The sequence below is a fragment of the Alosa alosa genome, chromosome 19 (assembly GCF_017589495.1).
Source record: "Alosa alosa isolate M-15738 ecotype Scorff River chromosome 19, AALO_Geno_1.1, whole genome shotgun sequence".
Classification (NCBI taxonomy): Eukaryota; Metazoa; Chordata; class Actinopteri; order Clupeiformes; family Clupeidae; genus Alosa; species Alosa alosa.
The window spans coordinates 9,835,728-9,863,562 of NC_063207.1; the positions used below are offsets into that span (position 1 = coordinate 9,835,728).

General features: G+C 44.4%; 1 protein-coding gene across 4 annotated transcripts in view; it reads left to right on the plus strand.

Moving 5' to 3' along the window:
* daam1a (dishevelled associated activator of morphogenesis 1a) overlaps positions 1 to 27,784 on the plus strand; it is a 69,217-nt gene extending 41,433 nt beyond the window's left edge. For 3 of the 4 annotated variants that reach the window (XM_048227421.1, XM_048227422.1, XM_048227420.1), the window contains 24 exons: positions 1,962 to 2,033; positions 4,147 to 4,241; positions 5,600 to 5,738; positions 6,449 to 6,643; positions 6,929 to 7,039; positions 7,587 to 7,690; positions 8,038 to 8,104; positions 8,489 to 8,606; positions 10,158 to 10,296; positions 11,178 to 11,236; positions 12,390 to 12,577; positions 13,032 to 13,319; positions 13,783 to 13,890; positions 15,603 to 15,632; positions 17,021 to 17,118; positions 18,665 to 18,749; positions 20,540 to 20,646; positions 22,072 to 22,160; positions 22,584 to 22,752; positions 22,917 to 23,024; positions 23,406 to 23,466; positions 23,838 to 23,969; positions 24,748 to 24,918; positions 25,590 to 27,784. In XM_048227421.1, the coding sequence (XP_048083378.1) occupies positions 1,962 to 2,033; positions 4,147 to 4,241; positions 5,600 to 5,738; positions 6,449 to 6,643; positions 6,929 to 7,039; positions 7,587 to 7,690; positions 8,038 to 8,104; positions 8,489 to 8,606; positions 10,158 to 10,296; positions 11,178 to 11,236; positions 12,390 to 12,577; positions 13,032 to 13,319; positions 13,783 to 13,890; positions 15,603 to 15,632; positions 17,021 to 17,118; positions 18,665 to 18,749; positions 20,540 to 20,646; positions 22,072 to 22,160; positions 22,584 to 22,752; positions 22,917 to 23,024; positions 23,406 to 23,466; positions 23,838 to 23,969; positions 24,748 to 24,918; positions 25,590 to 25,799 (2,943 nt within the window). In that variant the 3' untranslated portion in view covers positions 25,800 to 27,784. The remainder of the gene's footprint in view (positions 1 to 1,961; positions 2,034 to 4,146; positions 4,242 to 5,599; positions 5,739 to 6,448; positions 6,644 to 6,928; positions 7,040 to 7,586; positions 7,691 to 8,037; positions 8,105 to 8,488; positions 8,607 to 10,157; positions 10,297 to 11,177; positions 11,237 to 12,389; positions 12,578 to 13,031; positions 13,320 to 13,782; positions 13,891 to 15,602; positions 15,633 to 17,020; positions 17,119 to 18,664; positions 18,750 to 20,539; positions 20,647 to 22,071; positions 22,161 to 22,583; positions 22,753 to 22,916; positions 23,025 to 23,405; positions 23,467 to 23,837; positions 23,970 to 24,747; positions 24,919 to 25,589) is intronic. The other variant, XM_048227423.1, reaches the window with a different exon arrangement.
* Positions 27,785 to 27,835: the final 51 nt, after the last annotated feature.

Sequence of the window (27,835 nt, forward strand, 5' to 3'; positions counted from 1 at the left end):
GTAGCCCCCACACATTGGCGACCCCAGTCCAGCCCACCACCCCAAAGCCCTCCCCACAGGTTAGGGTCTGAGAACTTCCATAAATCACTGAGATTTGCAAATAGCCCTATACCCAATGGTATTGTTTTCCAGGCTGAAATTGTCTGTTATTTGGCTTTTTAAAAGGGTGGGTTTCTTTACAAACGTGAAGGATATTGGCACACATTAGACATTCTCTCAGACTCCCAGTGTTTTAGCAGAAACATTATTTTAAATAGATCCCAAGAGGTGCTAACAGTCTGCCAGCTCACGAGGAGAACAAACCAACAGGTGTGTGATAGAGAGAGAGAGAGAGAGAGAGAGAGAGGTGGGGGAGTGGTGAAAAGGAAAATATAGAGTCAATGGATATAGAGATGTGTGAGAGAACACAGACAGAGAGATGAAGTGAGGAGAGATAGAGAAGAAAAAGCAGAAGAACTTGTAGCAAATGAAGCCGTGGCTAATGTAGCAACAGAGCAAACGTAGCCGTGGCTAACTTAGCAACAGAGCAAGCGTGGCCATTGGCTATTAACGACAGAACAAACAGAGTAACACGAACAAAGCGTGGCCGTGGCTAGCGTAGCAACAGAACAAGCAAACGTGGCTAGCAACGAACAAGCGTAGTGGCTAGCATGGCAGCAAGCGTAGTGAAAGGAGCCGTGGCTAATGTTGACGGGAGGGTAGGAGTTGAGAAAGACCTGAAAGGATGGAAAGCAGGTGACTTGGAGATGAAAAGTAGGAAAGTGGAAAGGTAGAGGAGGTGGTGAGGGGTCTTGAAAGCTGGAGACTTGAGGAGAGGTGGAGAAGAAAGACAGGGCCAAAGGGAAAAAAAGGACAGAGAAGGCTTGTGGCAGCCTGGGATGTGTGTAGAAAAAGGAGAAACAGCAGTCAGAAAGCGAAAGAAAGTTGATGATGAATACAAGAGATGTGAAGAGGAAATACAAAAACTTATGGAGGCAGAAAGCTGGTGATGGTGGTGGTTGTGGGGGGTAAAGTGAAGACAGTCTGGCTCTTCATCAGAAGACATAAAAAAGAAACTGAACAAAGACAGAAACAGAAGAAACTTAACATAGAGGGGAGAGTGAAAGTGAGAAAAAAGTTGAAAATAAGAGAGAGAAAGCTGGTGACAGAGCAGAGGCTGTGTGTGGAGAGCAAAGCAGGGATACAGGCTGATGGAGGTGTGAGTGTGAAGTGCTGAAGGTCTCACTCACACACACACACCATGCACGCGCACACACACACACACACACACACACACACACACACACTCACACACCCACCCCACACACACACTCACACACACACACACACACGCACTTCGACAGGCCTGGAGCCCACAGTGCACGGTGCAGTGCGGTGTAGCTGGAGGGGATTGTGGGAAAGCAGAGCTGTCCTGGTGGACGCTGGGGGTGGAGCTTTGGAGCTTTGGACCAGAACAGCAGATGGGTGGTGAGGAGGAGCCGACCCAGTCTGGGAATGGATTGAAAAATGAAAAGACTGGGTGTGTGTGTGTGTGTGTGTGTGTGTGTGTGTGTGTGTGTGTGTGTGTGTGTGTGTGTGTGTGTGTGTGTGTGTGTGTGTGTGTGTGTGTGTGTGTGTGTGTGTGTGTGTGTGTGTGTGTGTGTGTGTGTGTGGAAAGTGTGTGTGTGTGTGTGTTGCTGTATGCATGTGTGTGTGTGTGTGTGTGTGTGTGTGTGTGTGTGTGTGTGTGTGTGTCAGTGTGCGTGTCTGTGTGTGTGTGTGTGTGTGTGTGTGTGTGTGTGTGTGAGCTGGCCAAGCCCAAGTGCAGCATAGTATATCATGCATGTGAGTACTGTATGTGTGTCTGAGAATGTGTGTGTGTGTGAATGTGTATCTGTTTTTCAGCCAGTGTATTTATGTGTGAGCTATGTGGATAGACTTGTCCATAATTCTTCCTCGTTCTCCCACGCTTGCCTGTCTAGGAAACGGAGGAGAATAAGGATGCGACCAGCTGGCCTGAATACTACATTGACCAGATCAACTCCATGGCAGCCGTAAGTACACATATATGGAGATGTACATGTGAGATTGTGATAAAGGCCATATATTCACACAGGCCCTTTCCCATGTCGCCCACCCAAACAATGCTGTAAAAACACTGAACTGCTGGTGTAACAAACTTTACTGAAAGGGGAGCGTTTAAAAACCAAGAGAAAACATGTGGATTCATATTCATGGAAATAAGTCCTCAGGAATTCAAGCTGGGATGGAATATAGGACGTTTGGGGGTCTATGTGCTTACACAGCCAGTGGACACAGTATATCGGACTATTCCTTTTAACACGACTGTTAGTATTGACTTTTATAGGGCCGCTAGTTTCTGTTGCTAACATGCGGTCATTCACTTTTATTCATGTGACTTAAGACGTGATTCAAAGCGAATGAGACAGTGAGCTGTAACAAGCCGTCCAAGGATATTCCACTTGGAATGGATTGCCACTTTAAACCCACCTTATTATGCTTCAGCAGTAACCCTGGCATTTTGGTAATATTAGTGTAAACTGTGGGAAATTAAGAGATTATCAGCCAGGTCATAGAAAGAAACACACTGTCTAAGTGCTGGATTAAACTATGTAGTGCTGCGTATAACAGGAATTCATTTAATTTTGTTGTTGAAATGAGTTTTGAAAGGCATTGCAGTTTTGGTATGTGCTTGGTGGATGGTTATCAAGACTGAAAAAAAAAGAGGTCTCTCAGTCCCTCGCAGAGAAACAGTCTATTTCTGAGGCAATATCCTCTCTCTCCGGCAACCAAGACGGAGCCAAGGAGTCATCTAGCCAGGGCTTTGCGCCGTAGCTGAGGGTTGGCTCGGAGACCGTGCATTTTTGATAAGTGTTCAGCAGGCCAAATCTACCGTGTAGAGTTTTTCCAGTGTAATACAGACAGACTGTTTATCTTATCACTGACAATCTAAACGAAATGAGGGAAATGTTGGTCATTAAGCTGTGAGACATGGATCTCGCTCCATGCTCTCTCTCCCCCACATCTCTCTCTCTCTCTCTCTCTCTCTCTCTCTCTCTGTCTGTCTCACCCTCTCTCTCTCTGCATTCTCTGGATGCTCTCCCAATCATAAACTAACATCCAGATTCCCATACTGAAACGAAAGAAGTGCTGAAGTGTTTTAGCCAAAAAGCAGAGGAGATCAGATGAGAATCCATAAACTTGCACACACTCGTTGAGACAGTCGCTGGGACACACACACAAACACAGACATTTAAACACGAACCCACACTCACACTCAGAAACTCACTAACACACACACCTAGACATACTGTAAACACACACACACACACACACACACACACACACACACACACACACACACACACACACACACACACACACACACACACACACACACACACACACAGGCACACACAGCTGAGGAGTTTGTAGTCGTGTGATTTTCTCTGCTGCTTTACTGATTGCCTGGGTCATGGACACTGCCCCTGAGAGGTCCAGAAAAAGCCCAGCTTTCTGCTTAAAATAACAGGGAGCAAAGAGGCCAGTGTGTGTATGTAATGTCTGTCTGTGAGTGTGTGTGTGTGTGTGTGTGTGTGTGTGTGTGTGTGTGTGTGTGTGTGTTTGGCTGTCTGTGAGGAGGGCATTTTATAAGTTTGTGTTTTTGTGTGTATCTGAGTACACAAACATGGTATTTTGTGTATGTGTGTGCGTGCATTTTTGTATGTGTGTGTGTATGTGCGGGGGTGGGGGGTGTTGAGAGGCTCTCCCCCCCTCTGTCCACTGAACGGGACAAATGGTCTGAGAATTAAAGTTCAGCTTGTGGCTATAACTCTGCCTTTAACACAGACCCTCTCTCTCTCACACACACACACACCCACACACACACACACACACACACACACACACACACACACACTCACTCAGTCACTCCACATGAATTTCACACACCATTGCCTGAGATTCAGTAAGTGATGAGACGTTTATGTTTCAGCACATTAATTTCAGAGCCAATTTAACTGTCCCAGCTGTCATGAAGGCCTTCTCAGGTATGTCTGCGTGTGTGTGTGTGTGTGTGTGTGTGTGTGTAATGCTCTGTGAAGGCTTTGTACTGTAGTTCCCAATGGCTCTGTGTCCTCCCTGCAGAGGAAGACTCTCCTGGCTCTGGAGAAGGAGGACGAAGAAGAGAGGAACAAGACCATAGAGAGCCTGAAGACGGCTCTGCGCACACAGCCCATGAGGTAAAATAACACACTCCACACACACACACACACACACACACACACACACACACACACACACACAGGCGGCACACACAGCACACACTAACACACACAAGCTAACACACTCAAACACACAAACAGGAGGTGGTATTGATTGTGTGACCTAATTAAATGACTCATTATAACCTCATACATGCTGATGACCTAGTATTTGGTATTTCAGTGTGAGTGTGTGTGTGTGTGTGTGCGCATGTGTGTGTGTGTGTTTGTGCATGCGTGAGACACACAGTTTGGAGGGCTCATGGTGTGTTGATGGAAGCCAAGGCCATTTATCATCATTAGACTGAGCTAATAGCTGATTCATCTCCAGTCTTTGTACTGTACTGCTGAACTCGACCGCTTCTAACACACACAGCCCACACAGGCATCTACAGCTCACTTGGACACTCATAAAGAGCCACACCGCATAGGCCATTGAATAGCACAGCAAACTACAGTCAAATACAATCTAAGAAAACTACAAAGATGCTAGCACGTTCATGTTCTTTGGAGATTGGAGATGTTTGAGTTCACAACATATGTGTTTTTCACAGTTTTTTATTGAAAACTCTGCATTACTTATGCAGTGGTTCTTTGCAAAGGTAATCCATACTGTTACATGAGCACAAGAACAGCACTACACACAACACAGAATGCAGTGCTACACTATTAAGCAAAACACAATACACAGCACTGCACAACACAACACAACAAAACACAACACACAACACGCTAGCATCTTCTAAAGCAATAAAGCTCTAATGGACATTAAGTGAACAACCTCTTGGTCACCTTTGACCTCTGACCCGTGCGACCCCAGAGGTGTTGCCATTAGGTCACCGATGAACTTTCCCCGCTTCTCGAGTGTATGTTTTCCCTGAGACAAGTGGTGCCTGACCGTAACATGAAGATGTTTATGTTTCCACCAGCCCGTGTTTGCTCGGCATCAAAGCGGGACGTTTTTTTGCTGCTTTATTAAAGCTCGATGATGTTTGGACACATGCATGTAATTGATGTTCAACCTGTGTTTTTGTAGCGCTGCAAAAACGAACACAAGAACCCTGATTCATTTGTTTTTCATTAGGCCTCAAAGGACAGAGAATTTGTTTATCTATCTAACTTTAGAGGGATTTGTCTATTTCTGTCACAGGTATCTGGTTTTGTGGCTGTAATAATTTGCTTAGCACATTGTCGTTTTGTTTCAGAAATGGCTCATTCCTTTCCCAGATGAAACAAAACCGTAAATTAAGAACATTTTTTGCAAGGTTGTGGAGTGAGACCGTGTCCCATGGGTTGATATGTGGTCACGTGTGACATGCTTCCTTTCACCCCTGCAGGTTTGTGACGCGCTTCATAGACCTGGATGGCCTGACATGCATCCTCAACTTCCTCCGCACGATGGACTACGAGACGACAGAGTCTCAGATCCACACCTCCCTCATTGGCTGCATCAAAGCCCTCATGAACAACTCACAGGTACTGAACCCACCATACATGAACAACTCACAGGTACTGAACCCACCACACATGAACAAATCACAGGTACTGACATGACCAACTCATAGGTACTGAACCCACCACACATGACCAACTCACAGGTACTGACATGAACAACTCACAGGTACTGAACCCACCACGCATGGCTGAAAGATCACTTTGTATGTCTGGAACATGTGAAGAAATTGACAATAAAGCTGACTTTGACTTTGACTTTGACTTTTGACTCTGGAATTGATCTGGTGAAACGTGTTGAATCTGCTGCCATATCCGTTGCAGAGTCAGTTCTCACTGAAATTCAAACTTCTTAACTTCTCATTCCCTGAGTTAACTGATCTTGTATTAGTAGGTGAAATAGCTGCACCTTGTTCGCTGTGGTATTTTATTTGAAAGAATCCACTAGTCATATTTAGATGTTCTTGGCCTTTCGAAGATAGTGGTCAACTACAGAACACTCCAGCTATGAGTACTATTTGTTCTTATTAATGATTTTACTATGATTACATATGACTATGGCAAATTGGTTTGCATCTCATTTCAACAGTTTTTTTTTTTTCAAGAGAAGATATTTTTTCAGTATTATGGGTGCTGTACATGCTGATCTCTAGAGCTAAATGTTCTGCATGATCACCTCTCTAGGGTGTGCTGACGTTCTCTCACACCAAATGTTCTGCCGTTCTCCCCTTCAGGGCCGCGCCCACGTTCTCTCCCACACCGAGAGCATCAACATCATCGCCCAGAGCCTGGCCACGGAGAACGTCAAGACCAAGGTGGCGGTGCTGGAGATCATGGGCGCCGTGTGCCTGGTGCCTGGCGGGCACAAGAAGATCCTGGAGGCCATGTTGCACTACCAGAAGTTCGCCAGCGAGAGGACGCGCTTTCAGGTGGGTACCCGTCTGTAGGTGACAGGGACGAGCAGGGTATTGCTGAACAGGGACGGGCAGGGTAGGACCTGAACGTAGTCGGGGTATTGGAGATGAGGCAGTGGACATACATACACGCCATTTCTAGGCCATGAAGGGTTTTTTTCATTAAAAATGCATGAAAAAATACATATGAGAAGCTAAGCTGAGTTTTTAGGGGTTAATTTAGGGGGGAATGATCATATCTTTGTCAGGGTGAAGCGTCGTGTTCTGACGGATGTTGTTTCTCTGTTGGTGACCCTTTAGAGTCTCATGACTGACCTGGACAGGAGCACAGGTCGTTACCGGGATGAGGTGAACCTCAAGACCGCCATCATGTCCTTCATCAACGCCATCCTCAGCCAGGGAGCCGGAGAGGTGAGACACACCGCCATCATCTTCATCATGCTACCCCCTCATCATCCTCAAGTCCTGTCTCCATTATACAGCATCTCCTCTCAGTGCTCTTAAAATGATAAAAAACACAACCAGTTGATTTCTCATTTGCTAGACCTACCGTACTGTTCTGTACTGTACTGAGTTACTGGTAAAGCATGTAGAAAATCTCAATATATCCGCACACTAGCTCCCCTTTTACTTGTTTATTTAGAGTAACACCAGAAGTTACGTTTCGAGATTGTCTATGGCAATACTTTTTTATCCAGCACCTGTTTTTGGATGTGAGCTGCGCACGTTAGATTTTTTGGATTACTGGTAAAGCATGAAATGCTTGTTCTCTTTGATATTTCATGAAGGGACTGAAATAGTTATCGTTTTGAATAATTGCTTCCTTAGCCTGTGCTGACTGGTGCATTTTTTTTCTCTCCACTCCCCTTCCTGTCTTTCTTTTTTTTCTCTCTCTCTCTTGTTCTATCCATCTTCCTTTTTTCTTTCTTTCTTCTGTATGTCTTGTCTCGCTGTGCAGTCGAGTCTGGAGTTCAGGATCCACTTGCGATATGAGTTCCTGATGCTGGGCATCCAACCAGTCATTGATAAACTGCGCACACACGAGAACTCCACTCTCGATCGGTTAGTTTTACACTCTCTCATGCTCAGGGTAGAGGCCAGCAATGAAGACATGAAGCTCAACACACTCAGATGGCCCTGTATGCCTCCTAAAACATGCCATGCCAAAAAGACTAATATCAGAATAGAGTAACTAAATGATTGGTTGTGAGTTTTTGCTTTTGAAAAATATCCCAGTTAATGGTTTTACAGTCCATGCTCTGCCATTATTATCAGTGGTGTATCACACACACACACACATATGTTAGTTCTCCTCAAAGGAATATGTGTATGCTATGCTTATTAATCAGTTGAAAGCATAAACATATACAAACATCTTTGGTTTATAACCTCGCTTTTGTGATCCTCAGGCATTTGGATTACTTTGAAATGCTGAGAAATGAAGATGAATTGAGTCTGGCAAAACGCTTCGACTCCGTAAGTGTTATTCTTTTCTCCTTCAGTGGATTTGTTTTTTTCTCCAGTTTGCTCTTATTAATCAAATAGGGTCTTACATGAACTTTTTGCCATATGCTAGAATGAGCGCATGAAAATAATGTAGCTGATCGCAGGAAATTACATAATACATTCTAATCCTAATGAAGTACTAGGAGTGATACATCTTCCTTATTTGTACTGTCTCCTTACTTCAAGACCACTGACCTACTTTAAAACATTCAGCAGTAAACATGTGGCAGATCAAGGCAGTAGGTACATCACCGGTCTTGTTCAATGCAGGAATGGAAAGCTTTAATAGTTTTTGGTCACTGTGCCTTGTCTCTCTCTTTCTCTCTCTCTCTCTCTTGCTGTGTCTGTCTGTAGGTGCACATAGACACGAAAAGCGCCACTCAGGTGTTTGAACTCATCCGTAAGAGGATAAACCACACAGAAGCGCACCCGCACTTTCTCTCCATTCTGCAGCACTGTCTGCACATGCCCTGTAAGTTGGTTCAACAGACTATCACTGCATCTCGACAGACTATCACTGCATCTCGACATTACAGTGATAATACTTGTTTTGTACGTTGTACGTATTACACAGGTAATATACAATGTCTGTCATACCATATATCATTGTATATTGCCTTTGTAAACAGGTGTGATTGTAGTATTTTTATCAGAATGCTATGAACACATAAGAATAAGGAGGGTGAGGTATGTCAGCGGATTCTAATGGCATATTGTTCTAGAGTGCTGCATCGTAGCACTTGTAACACAAAAGATGCCTGACTGACATATTTACAAGACTGTGTCGAATCCAATAGGACCCTCTGATTGCCAAAAAATTCCACAAGGTTTTATGAAAGAAATGAGGTCAATAGTTGACTTTGTTCACAAGTAAACGGCGATATATCACATCTGCAGCATTAGATGGGGGCCATTAAGCCTGTTATCACATTTGCAGAGTGTTGATTTTCCCACCAGTTCAAATGAAGGCTTAAGAGCACAGCGCAAACAAGCATGTGAGGTTCATATCCAGAGATAAATTAAGTTATATAGGGGGTAAAAAAAAACCTTCATTGATTTCTCATGTGCACTGTTTTCATTCTTTAGACAGAGCGAATCATTTGTGAAGGGTGTTCATGCCAGAGCTTTATAATGGCCGCCCCAAAACCCTTGTGTTATCAATTAGAGTTAAGTTACCATCAGGGAATTTGGAGCTCTAGATGATTCAGAGTTTGGTATGGAGTCAAATGTTGTACTGTAGGACAGCGTCCTCAAAATAATTCATGACGATGGAAAGTAACTGCATTGGACTGGTCTGAAAATCGCCTTGAGTAGCATTCCGTTCTATTTATGACTGTGTTTGGACTTATACGAAGTAGCCATCCAAATGAAAGTCTTCTAATGGATTTACACTGCAAGCTTACCTCATTAAAATTTGGCTATTAGGAATAGCAAACCTCAGTGAGCACTGTGCCTGTGAGAAAGTAGGCTACTTCTACTAACATGGGAGACACTGATGTGTGTCTGTACATTGTCCAGACATTTTGATGTGTTGTATATGCAGTAGATACACATGGTCCTCTGTTCTCTGTTCATGGTCCTCCACTGTAGACCTTATTCGTCACTCTCTCTGTTGTCCTGTACTGTTTCTAAGTTACGTGGATAATATGTGTTTTATTGTATAAACTCCCATACTCATTTTTATTGAATGGATCTTTTCTTTCTGCACTTTCTTTTATTACACTCCCACTACTTAACAGTTGATTTATTGTCCAACTATATTGCCTCCCAAACTCCCTCCATTGTGCCGGTCCCCTCAGACTATATGGTCTCTTCGCCTCCCTCTCTTTAACAGTTGATGTATTATCTGACTGTATTATCTCCTCTCCCTCTCTGGCCTGTGTGGGTGTTGTCGGGTTATATTGACCGCTGTCCTCCTGGTGAGGGTGATGTGCAGTTTGGAGTCTGCGTGGTGGTATTGTAGCGGTCAAGCCCGCTGACTGACATGTGTGGCCTTCTCTCCTCGTCTGTCCCTCTGTCCCAGGTAAGCGCAGTGGAAACACTGTGCAGTACTGGCTCCTCCTGGACCGCATCGTCCAGCAGATCGTCCTGCAGAATGACAAGGGTCACGACCCCGATGTGACCCCTCTGGAGAACTTCAACGTGAAGAATGTGGTTCGGATGTGAGTGGCAGAAACTATTCACTTTGCTATCACTTCAATTCTGTTCATGCCCATTCATACTGATTTCAGTTTGTTTGCTTGTTCACTGAAATGACTAAAATTCAGTCATCTGAGTTCAGTTGCTCAACTGAACTGTGTTTAACTGAACAAAGTTTGACATAATAGATCAGTTTTAGTTTCACATTGGCCACCTGTTTTGCTGAATGTTTTGTGGTTGTTGTTGTTGCTGTTGACAACATTTCCATACGATGTATAAATATTGAGATTAAAGAACAGAAATGAGACTTTACCAAAAGACAGCCAGGATCGGCACATGGCTCACAGATGAACTCAAGCCAGACATACCTCCAGTCTACTGCATCCATCTTGTCGAGCCATGACTGTGTAGCCTGATACACAGGGCTCAGTAAAAGGAGGGTGTCACCCCAATGGCCTCATTCCATCTCTCCTCCTCCTTATTTCACATTATTAATATCCTAAGCCCTAAAGCTTTAAGCCCTCCCAAAGCAGCCTGTCAGTTAGCCAATCTGCCTGGGATTGGAGTGATTTGGATTTGGGGGAAATATAATCCTGCCTCCCGTAATCTGCAAGGAAGAAAGATCCCAGAGGTGGCCCTTGTTTTATTTAATGCACTCAGACCAACAGTGCAATAAGAGTACTGTACACATCCATGTGTTGGCGTAGTGCAGTCAGATGAATAGCGAGCTGTAGCTGGTTGGGTTGAAATGGGGTTCTTCCTGCAAAAAAAGGTTTGCAGGGGCTCCCCTGCTGTTTAGTCAGCTTATGAATGCATACTTATGGAGTGCTCCTCTCCGTAAGTGTGATAATTCACTTGCTACCCAAATCTCCCCCTCTCTCTCTCTCTGTCCATCTTCCCATAGGCTTGTCAATGAGAATGAAGTGAAGCAGTGGAAAGAACAGGCTGAGAAGATGAGAAAAGGTACAGCTGGCTCGCTTGGCAGGGCCTTGGTTTGAATCTAACCTTGTTGTGTTTCCATGTGAAAATGTGAAGAGGTTGCACAACTTTCCTTTTGATGCACACACACACACACACACACACACACACACACACACACACACACACACACACACACACACACACACACACACACACACACACACAGAATAAAAAAGACAGTGAAGTCTCTCTCCACCTTTCTCTGGTCTCTCTCTCTCTCTCTCTCTCTCTCTCTTCTTTCTCTCTCTTTCTTTCTCACACACACACACACACACGCACGCACACACACAAGCGGCAGACCTTGAGTAAAGCTTCTGATGCTTTGTCACGTTTGGTTTGTCCAAAAACAGTGCCAAGGCCAGTTTGTTTGCATGTTGTGAGATGTTTTGTTCTGCTGCCATAGTAATGGTACATTCTGAGGCAGATTATTCTAAACCCAAAGGGCTAACCAAAGCCAGTAATCAAGATTAGCATTTTTATTTGTCCTGCAAAAGGTGATGATGGTCAAGTGCTACTGAAAGCTTTACTGCATACTTGAGCCTGGACCAAGTCTTGCCTCAGCTTGTCAGTGTCTTTTTGTTGGAAAAAATATCAATCAGTTCCACATTCAATCAGTCGTTGAATACTCTGGGCTAACTTTCCGCATCATTATTAAGACAGGTCTAATATTTCAGATGAAATATGTGTTTTTGAAAACAGTAGTGTGCCCGAGCGGAGGCTTAATCCTTGTTTAAGGAACTGATCCTGTCCACTTGTCTTAGTCGGCCGCTGGTAAACACTACCCTTGCATGGCGACTGATCCCCTGCCAGTGTTGTGGTTTTATGCATAATGGTTTGAGCTGTGGTTTGGGTTGGACAGAAATGAACCAGGCCACTCTATGTGTGTGTGTGTGTGTGTCTGTGTGCTTGTTTTTGTCTGCATCTGTGTGCGTGTGTGTGTATTTGTCCGTGTGATTGTGTTTGTCTGCTTCTGTCTGTGTGTGTGTGTGTGTGTGTGTACATATTTGTCTGTGTGCTTGTGTTTGTCTGCATCTGTGTGCGTGTGTGTGTATTTGTCCGTGTGATTGTGTTTGTCTGCATCTGTCTGTGTGTGTGTGTGTGCGTGTGTATGTGTGTGTGTCCTACCCTCTCTCAGAGCACCATGAGCTTCAGCAGAAGCTGGAGAAAAAGGAGCGCGAGTGCGAGGCCAAGGCCCAGGAGAAGGAGGAGATGATGCAGACCCTCAACAAGATGAAAGACAAGCTGGAGAGGGAGACCACCGAGCACAGGATGGTCAAGCAGCAGGTCACCGACCTCTCCGCCCGGCTGCACGACCTCAGCTCAGTATGTCCTCCGCTCCATCCTGCGTCCACTCAAGCCCATCGTTTAATACACAAGCACACAATGTAGATATCAGTGATAGTGCCCATTCAATAGTGTTTACATTGCTTGAGAATCCACTGAGTAAATGGGTGAATATCATACTACCCATTGTTATGCCATTTGGATATTACTGTATGTACAATGAAGAAAAAATATCAATACAGTTTAGGCTTCTACATTTGTTTATGCTGCACATGCATCGCACAAGGGTGTGCTCACAGGACATCAAATAACATTTCTGAGCTGTGATATCAGAAAAGTGGCTTGTTTCTGTTGAAAAGCTCAGCCGCTTTAAGTAGCTTAGGGGAATACTAAGCTCGCACTTTTCATTGTGGTGCGTTGAGGTAACTTGTATAACTCTGTGTAATGTGTTCTATTCTTAATAATCTCACCATGTGACTGCCCTCGCTTACAGAGGGCAAGCTCTGCTGTCCCCGGAGGACCACCTGTTGTTGCCCCAGGGGGCCCCATCCCACCCCCTCCTTGCCCTGCGGGCATGCCCCCTCCACCCCCGCCACCGCCACCAGGGATGGGGCCTCCGCCGCCGCCACCTCCTCCCGGCGGACCCCCACCTCCTCCGGGCATGCCTCCCTTCGGTGGCATCCCTCCTCCTGGAGGTCTGCTGGGACCGTCGCTGAAGAAGAAGAACATCCCTCAGCCCTCAAACCCCCTCAAGTCTTTCAACTGGGCCAAAATACCAGAAGTGAGATTATTGAAATTATTGTGTAGTAAATCACTCAGGGAAGAAAACCATTTTCCCCCCGCAGCATTTTATCAGAAGAACCATGTTATTATCATGTGACATCTTTCCCCATTGTTCCACTGACACAAAACGTAGAGGATTCCAGTAGAGAGACCTCTGTGGGTTTTCCTTTTTAAGGCTTTAGCTCAAAACCTACGGCCTAATCTCCTTTGTCAGTCCTAAAAGAATGATAGACAATCATAAAATCTGCCGTAGGGGGTTACATTCCGTTAAGAGTTCAATATGGTGTCTATCTACTGTGCTATGAAAGAGTCTCTGTTTGGTTGCCCTTCAGGCTCCGAGCTTATCTGTGTGAGTTTGTGTAACAAACACATTTGTACAGAGGTCTTTTGTGGTGTCTCTCCTGAGCGCTCCTGATATTGGGGTAGTTAACATGTGTAAACATCATACATCTGTCCCGTAGAACAAGCTGGAGGGCACTGTATGGTCAGAGATGGATGATGGCAAAGTCTTCAAAATCCTGGACCTGGAGGACATTGAGAAAACATTCTCTGCCTATCAGAGGCAACAGGTATGACAGTTTTCACTATGTTTCTCTTATCACCCACCTCCTTATTTTACTGATAATAATTTATTTTTACATACTTACACAGAATGTATAGTTCAGTTCATGTAAGGTTGTCGTTTGTTTCATGCCTAAGAACCTAGAAGGTCAGGCTGGGTATTGTCATTTGATGTGGCTACAATAATTATTTTCCAGCCTACCATCAGATAGTTGTGACTTTAGACAGATTCTTTCCTTTGCGCTACACAAATATGCCTTTATGACTGATGAAGCTACCCAGATCCCCACTTCAACACACACTAGCGGTCAACTTTCCCGGTCATAATTCATAAGCGGCTGAGGCAGCAGGTCAGCGCTCTATGCCAGGACCCTGTCACGTTTCAGACAATTACAGATAGTGTGGTGACACACACGCAAAAACACACACACACACACACACACACACACACATATATACACGCACGCACGCACGCACGCATACACACACACACACACACACACACACACACACACATATATATATATATATGCACGCACGCACGCATGCACGCACGCATACACACACACACACACACACACACACAAACACATATATACACACATGCATGCGCAAACACACACACACACACACACACACACACATATATATATATACACGCACGCACGCATACACACACACACACACACACACACACACACACACACACACACACACATATACACGCACGCACGCATACACACACGCACACACACACACAAACACAACTTGCACTGGTGGCTGGATCTAGTGGCCAGTTTGGTGTCTTAACACTAAACAGAGCATGTGTGATAAGACAGTATTCCTAGACAAGACCTGTATCGCTAATGCTATTTAAAGTGTTTTAGCAGTGGTCTATGAATTCGCAGACACCAGACCACAAAGAACAGAGCTGCTGGATATTTATCTAGCCTCGACAACAGACCAATATGTTTTTTGTCAGGCTGGGACCAAGGGAACATTTACAAACTTAGTCATCTATCATGGCCTGACCATAACACTGTGTGCTAATGATGGATCATCGCTTGCGTCTGGTTTAGTCATCTTTGTGAGCATTCATTCGTTTGAAAGTTGCTAATTTTAGCACCTGCACATTTACCGCTTCACGGATAGCATATTTTTTTTAGCGCCAGCCGTTCACAATTGTGAATAAAAAAGATCATCAAACAAAAGAAAAACTTAAGCCTTGTATTTCACCATGAAACACACACTGCTTGAAATGATTAGATCTGATCACGACATTTCTTGTGGCTTTTAGAGTTGCATGCCTTTACATGGCCTCTGCTTTTTGTGTGTGCTTCTGTCTGTTGCTCACTAATGTGTTCTAATGTGTTCTAATGTGTTCCTGCTTATTTATGTGCTGAATCAGCCATTTCCCCATCTCCTCCCCTCTGGCCACTCTGCTAATACATCCTCTATTTCTCCCAAATCTCTCTCTCTCTCTCTCTCTCTTCTCTCTCTCTCTCTGTGTCTTTATCTATCTATCTATCTATCTATCTACCTATCTATCTATCTATCTATCTACCTATCTATCTATCTATCTATCTATCTATCTATCTATCTATCTATCTACCTATCTATCTATGCTTATGAATGCTAATGCTAATGAATGCTAATGCTAATGATTGCTGCTTCCCCCATATCCCCCAATCCCCTTTGCTCTCCATCATCTGCCGTCCAGGACTTCTTAACGCTCAATCACCTCAAACAGGTGAGTGGGTCATTTCATCACCAGGACTTTTACCTGCATCAACTCACTTCACCTTGAATGTCTGTTTGCATCTTCATCATCCCAGCTCATTTGCGCCCCCCCCCCTTCCTCATCCTCGTCTGACGCTCTTGGATAACTCGCTTGAGCTTGAGTTTGATAGGTCTCCCCCGAAGTCGGCCAGCGGCATATTTTTGTGAATACAGGCCAGTAAGGCCACTAGTCTGGCCACATTATGTCATGTGAAATACAATTTAGAATAAAAAAGAAAGAAAGGTTTAGGGGGAGACGCGTAGGAGGGGGAAAAAATCTCATCATGTTGATGAATGGACTGTTTCAGTTTATTAGTTACCAGTTCAAGATGTTTCTTTGTGTAATTAGCCCAAATTGGATTTGTGGCATGCAGTCAGTTTCGCTAGCAGCTGGAGTTCTTGCAACAATAAAATAATGCCAGATTTCCGTTTGCTAAAAACAAACCTATGCCCCACCATCACCACCGTCATCCACCCCCTGTTAACCCACAAGCCCCCACCCTCCTCCCTTGGATAGATCCCCACCACCACCACCACCACCACCACCACCACCAAGTAAAACATACACTCCATTGGGAGCCATTTCCACAGTCTGTTTCCTAGCAGTCCATTCCTGGTTGAAAAATAATACCATTGTACAGAGGTGAAGAATTAGTCGGGAGTCTCTCAGTGTTCTTGTTGTGTGTTTCTTTCGCTTGCCTTTGTGTGTCTTGGGGATCATGATGTGTATCATATTCATGTTTGTCTGGTATGACTTGTGTGTTTGGCTGGTTGCTAAGGATGTGCGTGTTTCATAGAGGTTGAATAGATAGTGGGCTCCTAGAGGCCCCGGGAAAGACCTCACAAAGCCTTAATCCTGTAGACAGCAGGACTATGAGGGCAAGCTTTAAAGATAAATCAAACTGACTATGTTTACATGCACAGCAATAATCAGACTATTGACCTTATTCAGAATAAGACAATATTGTGATTATGGGATTTACAGTACATGAGTTGATAGAATATTCCATTCATATTCCCATTTATATATAGCACAGCATAGTTCAATTATTACTAGCATAGACGGTTGATCCTGTAAAAGTTTCTGCACTAAAAACTGTAATAGGATGTTATGATGCAATTAAAGTTTATACATGCATACAACATGATTATTGCTTAGTCTGTCTATGACCTTATTCGGGTTAAGGCAATCAGAAAATGCTGTTTAGATTTGGAATATTGTTTTAATTGGGTTTATATCGGAATATTAATGTCCATGTAAACGTATTCACAGTAGAAGTCCAGTAAGACACTGTCACTTTGTTTTATAGCCATATGCTGGGCATGATTTTGAGGTGGCTTTGTTTACTGTCCTTGTAGAAAGACTCGGAGGATGAAACGACGTCAACAAAGAAGGTCAAGGAGCTGTCAGTTATCGATGGCCGACGGGCGCAGAACTGCAACATCCTCCTCTCGCGGTGAGTGCTAGTCTGACGCTTCAACCTTGTCTCAACTCTCGCTCCAATTCCATGTCGTCTTTTTTACACTTTCCATTACCCACTCCCATGGGTCCCCCTTAAGTCCTCGTCGAAACCACGCACAGACATTAAATTATATTATCCGTTACGTCACAATCAAATTGAGCTTTATTCTACTTTTGAGCAATCTCTCGTTCTGTCGCTCAGGACATTGTTCGTCATGGTTGACAACGTGTTTAAGGGCTCTCGCCAGCCAAGCATTACATTTAATCTTTTTAACGGGATGACTTTGGCCAAGTTCCTCTACAGTTTCATCACCGCTCCTCAAGGGTCGTCATGGAAACATGCAAGTACACACTCAAGCACACACACACACTCAAGAAAGCCGGTTCTGTGTGTTTTCTCCCTCGTGTAGTTCTTTATTGGACAGCTGTGAGCAGGGACGCTGGAATTTGGGTTATTTTATATCATTTCCTGTCTCCAGAATCTTTTGTTCGCAGTTACCCAAAGCACAACCCCCAACATGCACGCACGCACTGCACCGCCCCCCCGAACAGCAAAACAGCTTGTCTTCACTCTGTAGGTCTTGGAGGCGTAGTCTGTGATTCTTCATGACCTTTCCGTAGCTCAAGAGCATTACACACACACACACACACACACACACACACACACACACGCAGACTTTCTCCACCTACTCTTACACACACACACAGTGTGAAGTGGGTAGTGTTCGTTCTACCTTAATGAGGTGTGCTGGCTTCGACTCCATCCAGCTCTCTAACACGCTCCAGCTTTTACTGCGAGGCCTGTTCTCGGCCCAGTTGCAGGGTTCTTGGCACGGCAGGCCCGGGCCGCGACGCCCCGTCCCCGTCCCTCTCCTGTTCACAGGCCTCGTGCCACCTGCTGCCCTTGGCGAGGTTCTCGGGCCTCTCCGTGGGCGCCATGCCTGGAAGAGCAGGTTTCTGACGTCCGCCGCGCGCTTGTTTAACTGTACATGACAACCATGGCCAGTCCGCAATGGAAATCTCAAACTCGCTTTCCTCACGCTGATGAGAAAAGGCTCTGATTTTGTGACGAGTTGTGGATACAAAACTTGATATCAGCAACAAGAAATATCCACAACAGTCTTAAAAAATGAAAAATGGACAAGGTATATTGAGTTGCTCATTTGAAAGATTCTGTCTGCGGTACAGCCCCCTACAGATCACCCTCGTTAGGACCTGCCAGGCCTTCTGCTTGTTTCTGTAACACCTTGCACATTTTATGAAGGGGTGTAAAAATGTTTGGCTCTGCTTTTGCAGATCTTTAGTTAATAATGGCTTAAGAAAGAGAGAAAAGGAAATTTCATTGTTCAAGTACTTTGTATGCTCAATATCAAGACTCTAGAGGCCTGTATTAATCAAGCGTTATCTTAAGCATCAAACTTTTTAGAAATGTTTTCTGGTATACCTGGATTTTCTCAGTTGCACCGCATACACACGTAATAGATAGCTCAATATAAGGGTTTGTTTGAAACAAAACCAAACGCCTGTTGTTTGTTCCTCAGGCTGAAGCTGTCAAATGAGGAGATCAAGAAGGCCATTATGACCATGGATGAGCAGGAGGATCTGCCCAAGGACATGCTGGAGCAGGTGAGACATGCAGCCACATCCACAAGCTGAGCCGATGTCTACGTTAGGTTGGATCCGTTTGAATACGAAAGACTTTTGTCACAATTCGTCCTCCTGTCCACATTAGACCACCGTATCCGAGCTCCCAGAGCCGAGAAATGTGGACCCACTGGCCCTAACCCTGTGTTCGTTTGGAGCCGGAGCCGTTGCAAGTTGGGCGGGTCCAATCCGCAGTCTTAGCAGTGAGACTGAAGCAGAGGATTCTGCATGATTCCCAGAGAACCCGTAGCCCTGCATATGTTTGTTAGCTTAGTGCTACAGAATGCCAGCATTGCCTACCGAGAGGGGTGGCTGTCTTAAGGATGTGTAAGCAAATGTAATGCTGAAGCATGAACTGGTATCCTTGGTGATGGTATTTGTATATGTTATGTCTTAATGGAGTTGGACTGTCACTAATATCTCTATATCGAACTGATTTGAAGTGGTAGGTCATCTGAAGGAAGGACTTCAAAAAAGAATTTAAAGTAGGAGTGAAAGCTGTGGAGAATTGAGTAAAAAAGTTGAGTATGTTTAAAAAGACTAAACATTTTAAGCTTTTAGACAGCATAATCTGCCGTCTTGGCCAAGTCAGTGAATTCTAATAGATAGATGTAGCATGACTGGATACCTGTGCTCTAATCCAGCAGGAATGCTAGCTGGTAATCGCAACCAAACGTACCTTCTGTTCTCCTTCTATGCTTCCATCTCGGTCCACACACCTCCATCACGCTGCGCCCAGTCAACCGCAATAATCACAGAGAACATACTGACTGACTGCCCTTGCCATACAGACTAAGTGAGACCAATATCGGAGCAATCAAATGTTTTACAAGGCTGCTTTGATCTCGACTCGTTCTAATTAAAGAAATTAAAGAATCTTAATGCGGCTGCAGGGGCATTTGTTTGTGGCAGGACGGGGGCGTGCTGGTGGAGAACATTTAGAGAGGATTGGAAGAGAAGGCATCTGAGGGCCGTTAGGAAGTCTGCCACGATACGGCCCAGGCACCAATTATTTCCAGCTGCTTGGTGCTATCTCTCTCTCTCTCTCTCTCTCTCTCTCTCTCTCTCTCTCTCTCTCTCTCTCTATCTCTCTCTCCTTTATTTCTTCCCTTTCTTTTCTTCTCTTTTCTCTGTCTTTGCTCCCCACTTTGCTGTCATATTCAGTAAAGATGAGTTGATTAATCTCAGAAGCTGAATCCATCATAGTTGGATTAAGACTTCCTACAGTATATCAATAGTATATCCTACAGTATCAAGATTTTTTTTTTTTTTTACAAAATCAGACCAAAAGTAGTCTAGACAGTTGATAGTCAAGCACTAACAAGCTTGCCAGTCTCAAGATAATGTCCTTCATATGTGGAAGAGCCATTTCTGTCGTCTTCTGTCTTCCATTTCTCTAATGGCATATTATTAAGGTTCATAAAATTCCATGTGAAACTTCAAGTCTCTTTTTTGTGCCAAAATCTCAGTGTGCTTGTTTAAGGATCAGAAGCTACAACCTAAATCCTACTGACAAACAACCAGGGCTACTGAGAAAGAGCAACTTTGTTCTAGGAGGCCTTTGGAGAATAAAGCTGACCAATCTTTGCACTATCACCTGTAGCATGTAGTGTAGTCTATAGTATAAGAGCTGGAACAAGGAAAACACACACTGGAGCACCAGAGATATTTATTAGTATTGGCGGCAGTTAAATTCTCTCTCCATTGCTGACCCCTTTCTGTGTGTGTGTGTGTGTGTGTGTGTGTGTGTGTGTGTGTGTGTGTGTGTGCAGCTGCTGAAGTTTGTCCCAGAGAAAGCTGATGTGGACCTGCTGGAAGAGCACAAGCATGAGCTGGACCGTATGGCCAAGGCTGACCGCTTCCTCTACGAGATGAGCAGGTACAGTTCAACACTGTGTGCAGATGTTATGCATGTTGTCCTGACCTAAGACATTACCTGTCAGATCCAGTGAAAAATGACAATTAAGGAAGGAAGTTAGTTGTTTAAACAGTAAACTGCATGATATCCTGTACCATCCTATGCTATTTGCTTGGTGCACTTTGAAAAACCCAAGGAGAATTCAACCACAGATGAAGCTGCTGTAGTCAACTGTCATGTCTGCCCTTTATGACATTTTTGTGGCTACCATTTGAGAGAAAAGACCTTTTTGCACAAAGATTAGATCCTCATGTCTTTAGTTTGGATCCCCTCTCCCATTTTCCACTCATGAATAAAACCCTACCTGGCTTAGACCTCTCCCATGCTTAGCAGCAGAGATCCTCAGTCGTGCGAAGCCCGGTTTATTAGTCTGTATCAGCACGGCTCATCACCCCAGCCCCCCTGATAAAGCCATCCGTGGATGATTGGGGCATACTGGAAACCATTATGCAAACGAGTCTGCTGCTGAGTGACGCACTCTAAAGGAGTCTGTGGTGTCTAGACTCTTAACCAAATCTGAGCTTTGTCTCATGGTGACCTGCAGGGGGCAGGAGGTGGGGTGGTGGGTTAGGGTTGGGGTTGGTTGAAGTTGGGTGGAGGTGGGGGGGCTTATGACTCAACATGTCAAGGAAAGGGTAGAGTACTTGTTATTGTGTTTGTGGGACAGGAAGGATTTTGTGACTCAAGACTCCAACGGTCACTTCACTAGACCTTTGGGATAGCTATCATTTCATAGTGAACAAGTGATACATCTGTTGAATAGTGATTGGTCACCTCACTAGCTAATTGTGACCATCAAATGTAAATCAAACTAAACCATTATCAAATAGTCTGTTCTTCATCAGAGAATCCAGTGATTGACTCAACCATCAGATAAGCTCATATGAATGGCAACAGTAGTGAAAGATGTAGATAACTGTTCACGAGAGCTGACACAAACAACTTGCAGGTGGTGGATTGGAACTGTTACTGATGTGTTTTATATGGAGTTGGGAGACTTCCTTCCAGGAATAGATAGCTCTTGTGATGTTGTTGCTGTGTGAAAACAATGAAGCTATGGAAACCAGGCTGTTCTGATGGATATGGCGGATGACTGCAGGGATGTTCTGAGTTTATAGTACCAACCGACTTGTTAGTAAAGGGTTTTAGCACGTGATAAAGACCTCTACATCATCTAATGTCATTATCGCACCCCAAATATAGTCTTGCTGATTGAGTTGCCACCCTATTATCCACGTCATAGGTCTGTGAACCATTAGTCATAGTTTTCTTTTGATGACCATGGTGTGTGTGTGTGTGTGTGTGTGTGTGTGTGTGTGTGTGTGTGTGTGTGTGTGTGTGTGTGCGTGTGTGTGCGTGTGTGTGGTCATCTGTTTGTGTGGGCAGAATTGATCACTACCAGCAAAGACTGCAGTCCCTCTACTTCAAGAAGAAGTTTGCAGAAAGGATCGCCGAGGTCAAACCAAAAATCGAAGGTATGGCCAAACATTATGCAGTGAAAACAAACTGCTAAATCAGTCCATTATTGACAGAGACACCCGTAACTATAGAGACCCCACTGTTTACAGTTTATTTGAATAATCTATGCAGACCACAGAGCAGCCCGTGACTCATACTGAATGGAATACCTACTGTACACACACACAAGAGTCCTCTGTGTGGTTTGAGAACAGCGCCTTGGTTTTCCTGTTTTATTGTATCTTTTTATTGATGGAAAGTCTGTACATATCTATATTTTCAGATGTTTATCAGTATTTTTTAAGGAACAAATGCATAAAGCACAAGCCATTTTAACCCGAGCAGCACTTTTTGCCCATGTTGGTTTATTGTTGTATTTTTTGTTGTATTTTTTATTAAAGGAAAGACTGTAAAACATTGTGTTTTTCCATCTCTGCCAGCACTTTCCAAGGCCTCCAAAGAGGTCCTGAATAGCCGCAACCTGCGGCAGCTCTTGGAGGTGGTGCTTGCCTTTGGAAACTACATGAACAAAGGACAACGGGGGAATGCCTACGGCTTCAAAGTCTCCTCCCTCAACAAGATAGCAGACACCAAGTCTAGCATCGACAAGTGAGGAGAATAATCTTTTAGCTTGTGATACTGCATCAGTGTAGAGAAAGTGTGGTGTTGGGAGTTGATTATAATGTGACACACTGCAGGGTTTGTGTGTTTGTGTGTGTTCATGTGCACGGGTGTCTTTTTTTAAAGTCATTCTCCATATCTGTGGTACTCAGGAACATCACCCTCCTGCACTACCTGATCACCATCCTGGAGCAGAAGTACCCTAAAGTGGCTGTGCTCCATGAAGAGCTACAGAACGTTCCAGAAGCTGCCAAAGTCAAGTAAGAACAACTGGACATGAAACACTTGGTTCGGACCAACCTATAAAGTCAAAACTCTCATATAACCCCATGATAGTCACATTATTTATTTCCTTACTGTCGGGGAACAAAAGGGGTAAAATGAACTGTCATTGATTTAAAATGTTAGATTTTTATGGATTAGTGATGACGATCAAAGCACAGAGGACTTAAAGCCAGGAAGGACATTTGTTCCGTTTAATGGAACTGTGTTCACTCTCTCTCTCTCTCTCTCTCCTCCTTTCTTCTCTCTCTTCTTCTCCCACTTGTGTCTTCCACCTCCTGTCTCCTAACTTCTCCTTCTCCTCTCCTTCCCTCCTGTCTTCCTCTCTTTCTCTCTCTCTCTCTCTCTCTCTCTCTCAGCATGACGGAGATGGAGAAGGAGATCAATAACATACGCAGTGGCTTGAAGAGTGTGGAAACTGTGAGTGTGTCTCCCTCCTTACATCCCCTCTCAGAGCTCGGAAGGAGAATGATCTGTGAATGCCCCAAGCTAATCAGCTAGTGTTTGCTTCCAAAAAAAAACGTTCTAAAGAGCAAGGGAAATGTGTCTGTGTGGAGTACCTCTTACAATTTGATCAACCTCTATACATTCTTTTGTTATGTGTTGCAGTTATTGGGCATTACAATGAATGTACATGTCCATAGAATGTGGGCAAATGGCACTTGATACGTACTGGATATTACGTATGTATAATAAAGTAGGACTCCAGCAGCTGCTGTTGGCTGTGTCGTGCTATCGTGCAGACTGTTTTATTGGTCGTGGGTAAAGCGCTTTCCCTCGGTGTTCCCCAGGAGCTGCAGTACCAGAGGAGTCGCCCCCAGAACTCCAACGACAAGTTTGTGTCGGTGGTCAGCCAGTTCATCACAGTGGCCGGCTTCAGCTTCTCCGACGTGGAGGACTCTCTGCAGGAGGCCAAGGAGCTGGTGAGTCACCCCAGGAGGCCTGCGGCCGCAGAACATCCCTATGAACCCCCGGGAGGTCAGGGGAGGCCAGTAGACAGTGGCGGCAGCGGCAAGCCTTAAAAGTTTTTATGGGAGCCTTGAAGTGTAGACTTGTGCCTAACTCAAACCTGGTGCCCATGTGGATGCGGTAACACTGCGTTGACGTTAGCGCAGTGGCCGCTTTTGAAGTCTCCCCTCTAAAGAGTTTGGAATTACCCATTGGCCCCGCCCTCATGTGGTTGTATGCATTTTACAGTGTAAGGGTTAAATCACCTGAGCTTGCACAATATAAGTACGTATGAGGGTGCCGTAAGGCCTGTGGACACTGAAGCCACTGTTTTGAAAAAAAAAAAAAAAAAAAAAGGCTCAGTTAAAATTTAACTGAGGTAGACCAGGCGTATCGCTTTCAAAGGTGGGTTTCTTTTGAAAAGGGTTTTAAGGCTGCTCTAATAGTCTTATAGTGCCCTGTGGAGTCTATCAGATGGCTCAGTAATGTCACGGGATAATTTATGTTTCAGGTTACCATTGGTAATGGGAAAAAGAAGGAAATGGCAGTATATAATGTTCATAAAGTATACGTGTGTGCTTGAAGAAACATAGATTGTCAGAGTATTAGCTCACATTAAATAAGCACCTGTAGCACATCAATCATAACAGAGCACCTGCACTGCTCCTCAGTATCGTAATCTGTCATCTGGCAAACGCCATATTGAGACATGTGACCTTCTAGTGACCTCCGACCTTTCGTTTGACCCCTTAGTTCCAGAAGTCGGTCACCCACTTTGGCGAGGACCCGTCCCGCCTGCAGCCGGACGAGTTCTTCGGGATCTTTGACCAGTTCCTGCAGTCTTTCTCCGAAGCCAAGCAGGACAACGAGAACATGCGCAGGCGCAAGGAGGAGGAGGAGAGGAGGGCACGACTGGAGGCTCAGGTAAGGAGCATCCTCCTCTTCATATCGCAGCTCTCTGGACCGATCTGAACAGTGTTCAGTGGAGCTTTACATTTCCAGCACTCAGCTTCATTGGTTGACCCAAATAGCGAGCCTGTTGCAGTATACAAAACGCCTGAAGAGAAATGCTCACTGCTGTGGCAGATCAAAGCCCCCCTCCCCTCCCCCTATGCACTCACGCCCACACACTCGTTCGCTATTTCTTGTGCATTGCCTAGATTTATTTTAGACTAACGTTTTTGCTTGTATAATTCACATAACTATACCCAACAACGCTGATAGAGTCTCAGCCTCCTTAGTATGAATATAGTTTGATGAAATGTAAGATGGAATGTATTTACTGAATACTCCCCATACCTCCCTCTCTCTCACTCTCTCTCTCTTTGCCTCTGTCTCTATCTCTTTCTCTCTCTCTGCATCCCTCTTCTCTTCATCTCTCTCTCTGCCCCCCCCTCTCTCTGCCTCTCTATCCCTCCCTATCTCTCTCTCCCCTCTCTCTCTCTCTCTCTCTCTCTCTCTCTCTCTCTCTCTCTCTCTCTCGCTCTCTCTCTCCCTCCCTATCTCTCTTTCCCTCTCTCTCTCTCTTTCCCTCCCTATCTCTCTCTCCCTCTCTATCTCTCTTTCCCTCTCTCTCTCTCTCTCTGACTCTGTAGTTGAAGGAGCAGAGGGACAAAGAGCGTAAGGCCCGCAAAGCCAAGGAGAACTGCGAGGAGGACGGCGAGTTTGACGACCTGGTGTCGGCGCTGCGCTCGGGCGAGGTCTTCGACAAGGACCTGTCCAAGATGAAGCGCAACCGCAAGCGGCCTAACAACCCCAACGCAGAGAACGGCCGTGAGAGGCCCATCACCAAGCTCAACATTTAAAAGAGACTGCCCCCACGTAGACGTGTGCTTTTTTGTGTGTGTGTGTGTGTGTGTGTGTGTGTGTGTGTGTGTGTGTGTGTGTCTGTGTGAGTGAGAGAGATGGAATGCTTTTTCTCTACTGCCCTCTGGTGGAAGATCACCAGATCACGCCATTCCCCCCTACGTTTTTTTTTTTTTTTTTTTTTTTGTTAATCCCAGTAACCTCCTTTTGGCAACAAATTTCCCCACGACAGACGCATGAGAACAGGAACAATCGACACGGGAGAGAGAGAGCAAGTGAGAGAGAGTGAGAGAGGACAATGCTTTTGACCACTTGTACTTAATGCACAACATGTAAGATCTTCTGGCCACTCTTTCTGGGATACAGATGAAGAAGAAGAAGAAGAAGAGTCAAAAAGAATCTAGAGAGAGACACTCTAGCTACTACCTGTGCTGGCTGCCAAACACCCACTTTTGTAATACTTTTGAAAATACTTTTATAATAATGATACTGATTCTAAATGTATATTCTGCAGTTTTTTGCATGGGGGATGCGCACTGGCACACTTTGTTTGAACCGAAACATGTTACTTCATGCTGTGCCATCATCATAATATGACACTCAGCTTGGACCTGATGAACCCTGATGAATGACACAGAACATAAGCTAGAGATCACAGCAAAACACACTCACACACACACACATACACACACACACACACACACACACACACACACACTCACACACACACACACACATACACACACACACACACACACACACACAGACACAGACACTTGCATATGTCTTCTTTTTTGTATTTATAACGAGTGGAAGGTTAAAACTTTTTACAATTGTTACGTTATGGCCAATCTGTGTGTGTGTTGTTGTACGAAGTGGACCAGGGCTTATGCGCTAAGCGAGTCTGGTTTGTCTAATCTCAGTTTCCCAAACAAACCCGTGCAGTCAGTCTCCACGTCCGCACAGTGGCCACATGAAGTGGGGATTAACCGTTGTTTCACACAGAGGTGAACGCAACCAAAAACCGGCCGCGGAGCTGATGCACTTCAGATGACCCCCGCAGAGACCATCTCAGTACTGTTCCTATAACAAGACCACACAAACACTGTGTGTACTGCCAAAACATGCTACTTGTCAAGCACATGAGTCAACACACAGTATACTAAATCATCTCCATTCACTGCACCCTCTCTTAAATTATAAACAGTATACTCAGTTAATAGACCTCCCACCAGCAGATGCTAAGTATCTTTTTTCTTTCTGAGGGCACTGTCTTTAACGATCTGCCTGTGTAATGCCATTTTAAAGCACAACGTAAGAAATTGATATGGCGTTTATATTATTCTTTCAAACCGTTTTTTTCCTACTGAGCTTTTACAGTATAAATATTTACAGAGGCAATATCACCTGAATAGTAAAAATATATGCATTCCTATCTGAAGAAGGCAATGAAGCAGACAAAGTTGTCAAACATGAAGTGTATAGAGAGGGGGAAGGGCATGGCGGGGACGTGGGGGGGGTTTACGACTATCATGTAATGGGTTTGTACAGTTTTGACGTATTTCTGATGGTTACCAAAAAAAAAACAGTCACTAGCTCCTCCAAATGAAACACTGTGTATATTATTTTGTCAAAATCTATGCATCCATGAGTGAAAAAGAGAACAGTTGTCCTTGTATTATGTGTGTTATTCCTCTGAATGTTTGTGTGTATGTATGTACATATGTACATATGCTCATTCATGCATATCCTCTTGTTCGCACCCTTGCCTGACTATCTCCTGTTGATCAGAATCCCTTTTGACTTCATTTTATTTCTATTTCTTATGCTTTCAAATAATATTTCCTTTATTTTGTTCTTCTCCCATTTGTGATAAGTTTATGTATGTGGGCTCTTTCTACATAACTTTTTTTCTTTTTTATTTAAGATGGCTTTTTTCATGTGAGGTTGGTGATGCATAAATAAATCTGGAGGTTCTACAGTGTTGGGACTGGTCATTAATTTTTTTAAATAAGTTTTTCTGTCCAACTACTTT